The sequence below is a fragment of the Seriola lalandi genome, unplaced genomic scaffold (assembly GCF_002814215.2).
Source record: "Seriola lalandi dorsalis isolate HSWRI2012SDOR001 ecotype SW California unplaced genomic scaffold, Sedor1 jcf7180002054588, whole genome shotgun sequence".
Taxonomy (NCBI): Eukaryota; Metazoa; Chordata; class Actinopteri; order Carangiformes; family Carangidae; genus Seriola; species Seriola lalandi.
In genome coordinates this window covers 1,265,438-1,273,503 of record NW_019525141.1, presented here as the reverse complement: position 1 = coordinate 1,273,503, position 8,066 = coordinate 1,265,438, and the positions used below count along the sequence as shown (strand labels likewise).

Here is an 8,066-nt window from a genome sequence, read left to right as displayed (position 1 = left end):
ACTCTGCTGCTTTCTTACTATTCAAACTGTCACTCACCGATAGTGTAGATCTCAATGCCCCTGTCTTTCAGGTTCTGTGAGGGGAGGTTTACGGCATCCTGAGATTTCCCGTCGGTGATCAGAACAGCAATTTTACGGGAGTCCGCACGCATTCCCACATGGGGTTTAAAGCTCATCTGGTTGATGCGGTCCAGAGCCCTTCCTGTATGACAGTAATAAAGAGACATCAAAGACTTTATCAAAAGACACTTGTGTTGTAAAGTGGGAATAAGAGGGTTCTGTTTCGTGTATTGTTATGTGCTTTCAATGATTTTGCTCATATGTTAAATGTGTAACTGTCGGTGTTAGCTGAGTGTTTCTAATGGAAGCAAGTGAGAGTTGAAGTTTGCCCTCCTCCGCTGGTAGCTGTCAGTTAATGTGTTTTAAATAAAGCAACTGAAGACCAGCTCACCCACAGTGCCTTTGTTATTTGTCCTCACAGGCACTCATTTTTTAAATGTCACCCCTGGAGCACGCAACTTCATGGGCGTAACACTAACTGTAGGAGGACGGGTGCACCTTCATATAAATGATGACTTTAAATCATGTTTCTAAAATGATACTGAAATTGTGGGGACCAGTGATATATTGCTGGGATCTGATGTAGGATCCATCTGACGAGTGAAAACACCACAGACGTAGACTGACTCCTTGTCATCACCTTGTTGTTATTCAAGTACATCTTGGCTCAGCCTGTTGGTCCCTGTATGTTCCTGTAATGACTTCATATGTGCTGATCAGTGTCATTTATTTCTGTCTCCTTAAATACAAATGAGTTTCTCCTTATTGGCTGTAGTTTCTGCTTGTATCTGTACATGTATGTATCCAGTGAGTATTTGATTGGTGCCCTGTATGAATAAAATATTGACACTGTCATTTAAAAGCTGTGATCTAAAGTGTTATTCAACATTGTGATTATACTGTTACACTGACTGTAATTACTATAACAATATCAACACTGTCATTTATCACCTGCTGTTGCTGCTCTCAGTGTTTTATGATGACAAACAGATTGAGGTCAAAACCTTTGCTGGTTCCACAGTGTGGTGTGGACTGGACAACATGATGGTAAATCACCTATCATGGTGCCTCCTCCAGTTTGTTTCAGGTTGGCTATGGCGCTCAGCAGGGATTCTTTGTTTTGATAGGTGTTCAGGTTCCACATGGTCTTTGGACTGTCACTGTACAGAGTCACACCTACAGAAAACACACAGGTCAGGCAGAGCATGTGTATTGTCTGGCACCCTTCAACAACAAGACAATACAAAGAAAATCAAGGCATTTAGAAAGACAATATAAAAACACACATATACTGCATCATATTTAATTTGAGCAAAATAACATTTAAAAGAAGTGAGGGTTGGAGCAGAGCTGCAGATTTCCAGCAGTTCAGATATGTGGAGCACAAAAACTGAATGCTGTTTGGACAGGAAGCAGACCTGTAGTCACAGCCCCACGACATTACATTTGTCCCCTGTGTTTCTGTGCGTTTCCCTGTTCTCCCCTGTGTCTCCTCCTCCCCCGAGTGTCTCTGTGTTGTGGGCGTGGCTTCACTCCACACCTGCGGTCAATCATCTCATTAAGCTCCCAGTTGAAGAACTCCAGCTTCTCCTCCTCTGGTCACCAGATTGTTCACTCTACTATGATCTCGACAAATTCCTTCCTCACTAAGTTCAAGTGCAAGTAGTTGTTTTCCTCGTCCCAGTTTGCTGACCAGTGTTTTCCTGTGCTTAGAATACCAGTGCCTAATACCAAAGACAACAATGTGTGATGTGTATTAAACACATTTAAAAGAAAGAACATGCAGTAATTAAAGGATCTGCACTAGAGGGTTTCTAATAGTGATCGGCCGATACCGATTATCAGTAATTAAGAAAACAGATAACCGACATTTGGAGCACAGTAATAAACCATTTCTGTAGCTGCAGCACAAAGGCCAGTGAGTGTTACTATATAAAGTAAGAAAACAGGACCTGTACTTGTACTTTCACATTGTGGTGTAAAGATTTGAGTATAAAGAAGCAGTAGCAGTAATAGTACTGAGACAGTAAAAATATTACCAATCTGGAATTTGTCTGGGCCGATGTCAAAGCGCCTGACCACGTCAGCAAGAAAGACAAGCATGGATGCAAAGTCGTCATTCCTGATGCTTCCAGAGTCGTCCACCAACAGCACGATGTCAGTCTTGGCTGTGGATTCACACTGAGCACCTGGAAGGAAAACAGAGGATTATGGGATACGATAGGCAAAAGATGAAGCACAGATCTCAATACAGTACTCAATTCCCAAATTTTCATAAGATTTCCTCATTTGTCTTTTCCTCACATCTTCATTCATGGCACTAGAGACAGGAGGAGAGAGGCAGGAAAAGATGTGAGGAGAGAGGAAATGAGGACACAAGACGTCCTTCCTGCTTCTGATGATGTCATCACAGCAGCATCAGCTGATTTCTTCTCTGGCAACTTTGTCTGGAGTTTATAAAATACTAGTTAGTCCGCACACCTACCACTGACTGCTCAGCGTTTCAGTATGTCTGAATATTTTCAAACATCTGCACATTTATTAAACCTGTGTTCTGTATTTGTACTGTGCTCAGATCAGTCAAAGCTCAGTGTGTAAATGCTCTTCACTGCTCAGACGCTAAACAAATTCAATATTTAATAATCCTGGTTATGATTCAAATGTCATAACCAGTCATGTTATACTAGCACAGATAAACTAGTGAAGAGGCAGGTTCATAAAAGGTGTGATTTGGCAGTGGCATGAAAGGTATTAATTGATAGATATCTGTGGAAAGGTGGTGCACTGCCTCCAACGTTACCACAAGTGTTTGTGTTGAGGAATAGGAAGTTGGGAATAAGGGAGGTGGGATGTGCTCAATGTCTACAGCATGGATGTACATATTAACAGATCAGGGCTGCAGTCAAAAAGTCAAAATAATCTCCTTTCTAACCACTTCTCCTCCACCTCGGTGGAAAACATCATGACGTGAAGGAGAATTCATAAGGACTTAGGAAAAGAATCCGACCGCACTGGCACGAAGATTTTCATTTTTTTAAAACTAACTTCATTTAAAGCAAATGGACGATAAACACTCCTTTTAACCAGAAAAACAAACAGGATTGAAATGTGGAAATAAGAAAACATGAAAGAAAGTACAAATAGAGAAAGTTGAGCCATTAAAATAATAATTAAATAGAAATAAGGAACTGAGAATAAATCATATTCAGACAGAAGTTTATAGTTTCCTGACATTTCTTTACATTTGTTAAATAGAGAAATCAAGTTTAAGTCCTTTACACAATGGGAGTGGATTTAATGAAACAACATTTCTGTATAGACTATGGTATTTAGTTCTGATGATGATGAGATTATTAACATTAAATTCATTTTGCTTGTTCTTCATGACTCCTAACTGATTTAAAGGGAATAAAGCTTTTATTTATTATAAGCTTATATTTATTTATGGATCTGGGCTTCAGTTGCTCAGACAAGGATTTCCATCAGTTCTGGATCGTGTCACAAACATAAAACAGTTCCTCTGTTGTTTCTACATTTATGTGTCTCTGCTGTGGTCAAACTTCAATGGTGCGTCACTTTAAATGTTGCTGCAGCAATGAATTGTGGGACGGCATTATCTCCTTTCCTTTGGTAAAGGAAATAAGATATGAAGCAGTGAAGCTCATTTCCTCAGCTCTGATCATGAGGCTGCTCAGATACTTGAGCTCATGTCAGTCAGTTTGACCCTTCAGAAATAAAAAGACTTTTTGAACACAGCCCAGGCATCGTGCTGCTTTTTGTTCCAGTGCTCTTCTCCTTCTTGTATTACTGCCACTAACTGGTCTGAGTGTGGATCAGAATGTCTAATATTTACTATGTTCAAAAAAATCTTCTATAAAATCAAAGTGGACTCATCCTCCTGAGGTTTTGAATCAGGTTCCCAGTAGTCACTGGGATATTGCATATCATGTCCCATAATCTATTTAACATATGTACACATATTCTGCCACCTGTAGGGTTGATCCCATACAGAAATATAATAATCACATGTCTGCATCCTCTGGATATGAAGATATCAGTTTATAACATATATGAAATATACACATTACAATTTGTATATGTACATATATTAAAAATATCTATGATGAATTTTTATATTGTACATGTTGAGACCATATATGGTAATGAATTATATTTGATTTGTATTAACAAGTTTATTGAATAAGAAAAATATAAAATGTATATATGCTTACATATGTTTTCATGATTCATTTCTCATAAATTTTAAATATGTCTATCTTCCTATTCTGGGAAAGTGATGTCAGACCTTTAGACTCTACTGTATATAATATAAACATATTGTCATGGTTTGCCATGGCAGACACTTTCTGTTTGAGTTTATTTGGATTTTGTCACTTCCTGTTTTATTTTGTAGTTGGTTTCCTTGTGTGTCAATGTTTTTACTTCCTGTCTTGGTCCTGTTTCTCTGTGTGGTGATTGTCTGCCCCGCCCTAATGTGTTTCTCCTGTGTTCAATCCCCCTCGCCTCCCTTGTGTCCGTAGTGTCGGTTCGTCTGTTCCTGTCTGGTTTGTCATGTCGCCTGTTGTTGTCTTCTGTAATTGTCCTCTGTTTAACCTGCTGTAGTAGTCCCCTGTGTTTCCCCGTGCTTCAGCTGCTGTTCAGTTCGTTCCTTGTTTGTAAGTTGGCACCTTTTTGTTATTAAAACATCTTTGCACTTCATTCCCCTGTGTTGGCTGCATTTGGGTCCAGCCTTACCCGCACCGTGACACATATAGGCCTACTGACAGGCTACAATATAAACATAAACATTTGTATGGACTAGACATACACGTCAAGATATGAAATTGTTACAATTTCTAAAAGGTTTTATACATAATTTTGACATATATGTTTTTATTTTTATATATGGTCATTCAATATATGTTCATATATGACATTTGTGTATGGGAGGTTTAGTTATGTTTTAAAGGTATAGTTGTTGTTATTAGTCGTGGGGTTGTGTGAGGTCATGTACAGTCAGTGTGTTACCTGCAGTAGATTCAGTTTAGAGGAGCGGAGTGATGAGCTGCTGTGCAAAACATGTTGTAGACACTTTTAAAAATGCCCACAGAAAAAAAAACTGATACCAGTTGAAGTGTCCACTTTATTTTGAATATTTTCACCACTTCCTCTGACGTCAAACAGCTCTTTACTTTGGAACTACATGTTTCAACCATTGAACTACCATATTACTACGCACAAGGGTGTGTGTAGTAATACATCAGTTCACTGGTTGTTCAAAGGTAAAGGGCTATTAGTTTATTTCTGGACATTTTTAAAAGTGTCTAAAACAGGTTTTCCCTGCTGGCCCCGCCCACAGCAGCTCATCACTCTGCCTCTCCTAACTGAATCTACTGCAGGTAACACACTGACTGTACATGACCTCACACAACCCCACGTCTAATAACATCAAATCCTCAGCTTTGTCGTTAGAGTTAAAAGAAACCAACACTGGCTGTTAGTAGGAACCAGGATGTGAACAATCGTCTGTGGAGTCAAAGTCAGACACTTTGTTGACTCGCCCACCACCACCTTCATGTGTCTTAATCTTCTCTGTTTACCTGGTGACTGGTGGTTTCCCTCAGCCCGGAGTCCTGAGGAGAAAATCAGAAACATCCATATGAAGCAGCAGTTTGATTGGAGCAGAGCTGTGACCTCTACTACAGATAATGAACACTTGGTCATATTTTCACATCGGAACATCATTTCTATCAGAAACAATGACCTTGTATAGTGTTTGATTCCACTGGCTTTATTTGCCATCATTTTATAGTCACGTATCTGTATGGATTATTGGCTCAAGGGCGCCCTCTCTTGGAGGTAGTAGACAAATGCCACTGTCAGCACTGAGAGATGTGGCTGAAGAGAGTTGCTGAGTGCAGCACTGTGTACAATATATACATCAAAGTCAAAGCTTTTCCTGCTTTTAGCTTCCCAAATGATTTGATGCTTGTCTCTGTCTTGAATGACAGTGAAGTGAATCATTTGAAGGTTTGAACTAGAAGGCATTTGAAGACGTCACTCAGAGCTCTGGGTCCTTCTCGCTGCACTTCTCACTGTTTTCCTACATTTAATAAAACAAACTATAAGCAGCTTTAAGAGGTATAACAATTTCATTCTTCATTTACAAATAAATGAAAGAAAAAGAGAAAGAAACTGAACTGTAACAAATAATTAAACAACTCCAAAATATCAATGCAACTAACCCGACAGATGACACTCAGAATAAATCAAGAATTTCAAATACATGAAAATATAAATATTCCTAATACATAGACTTCATCAAGAAAACTTCCACCACAGCAATAAATCTTGTAAATACCTGGCTCATCAAATTAAAAGAAATTAAGAAAAAAACAACAATCAGCACAGTGACAGGAGGGATGTGGCAGCCAACACACCACGTATCCCTCTATGCACAGATCACGTCTCGTAAGTAGGCAATTTCACCCCGTTACTTAAATCAATTAATGATGACCTCCACTGTTTGATAAACCTCCCACTCTCCACTATGGGCAGAATAGCCACCTTCAAAATAACAGTACTCCCCAAATTAAAGTTTTATTTATTTACAATGATCCCCTCTCAACCCACTATCACCTGGTTCAAATCTCTGGACTCAATCATTTCAAGTTCTAGTGGAAGGACAAGACACAAAGAATTAAAGTATTCTACTACTACTCTGCGAAAAAAAAAACACAAGGAGGACTAGACACACCCACCTTTACCATTACTCCCTGGCAAAGCAACTGCAATACATAATCAAATGGATCAAGGCCAGACGATCAGATCACACATGGTTAGCTGTAGAACAAGCAATTTGTAAGGACATTCGGATTTCAGATTTACCACTTTGCAGCCAATCAATCAGAAGTCTTCCTTGTTTCAAAACATTAACAATAGCAGCGACTCTGACAGCCGGGTGGAAATTTCACACAATCACTAAAACCACTCTCACGCCGTCCAACTTCACTGCTATCTGGAATAATCCTGACTTTATGGGTAACAAAAGACCATGGGCCGAAAAAGGCATCACACACCTTAAACACATCTTTTGCAATAACACTCTGGTTTCATTCCCAGATCTGGTCCAGGAGTACAGCATTGGGAGTTAACATTTTCTAGAATATTTGCAAGCTACATCATCCATTCAAAACAAATATAACATCACAGCCATCAACCTACCATGAACCTGAATAAATCAAACAGCCGATTTCTCCTCGTAGCCCTAACGATTGCCAAGGAAACTATCCTCATGAACTGGAAATCATAGAACAGCATGCATGTTGCTCACTGGATGAACTTACTTATAGATCACATCTCTATAGAAAATGTATCAACATCTGTCCACAACACCACAACAGAACCTGCTCCACCTGGCTGCCCCTCACCAACGTCCTACAAACATGAATTCACTGTGTGATTTAAATATGTGAATATTTTTTTGCCCGAGAACCAATACTCTGAATACATCTACAGCCCATCTGAAATCCATATGAATTCATAATACATACCACATATACATGCACACACATATATACACATGCAAACGTATAAACATACAAGTGGAAAAAAGGGATGAAGATGTGGAGGGAGGAGATTCAATAATGATAATATGTTGAAATAGTGTAACACAAATGAGTATTACATTATATATATATATATGTGTACATATTTCTCATTTATCTAATTATTTTATGTATTTATCCTTTTCTATCTACACACACACATGCACGCACACACATGCACGCACACACATGCACACACACACACACACACACACACACAGAAACCCCTGATTAAATTATATAATAATGCCACATCACTCAAAAAAAATATAAATTGATTGATCAACAAATTATTATCCAGTTAATCCATAATAAGATCCACTATATTAAGTATATGTGTACAGATATACAGTATATATATATATATATATATATATATATATATGAATTCATAGTACA

General features: G+C 38.6%; 1 protein-coding gene across 1 annotated transcript in view; it reads right to left on the bottom strand.

The window, feature by feature from the left end:
* LOC111664415 (collagen alpha-1(XII) chain-like) overlaps positions 1-8,066 on the bottom strand; it is a 23,343-nt gene that overhangs the window by 12,094 nt on the left and 3,183 nt on the right. Inside the window, exons 3-6 of the mRNA XM_087177324.1 lie at positions 5,661-5,693; positions 2,100-2,249; positions 1,117-1,236; positions 38-202 (exon numbers count right to left, since the gene is read on the bottom strand). Of these exons, the coding sequence (XP_087033450.1) occupies positions 38-202; positions 1,117-1,236; positions 2,100-2,249; positions 5,661-5,693 (468 nt within the window). The remainder of the gene's footprint in view (positions 1-37; positions 203-1,116; positions 1,237-2,099; positions 2,250-5,660; positions 5,694-8,066) is intronic.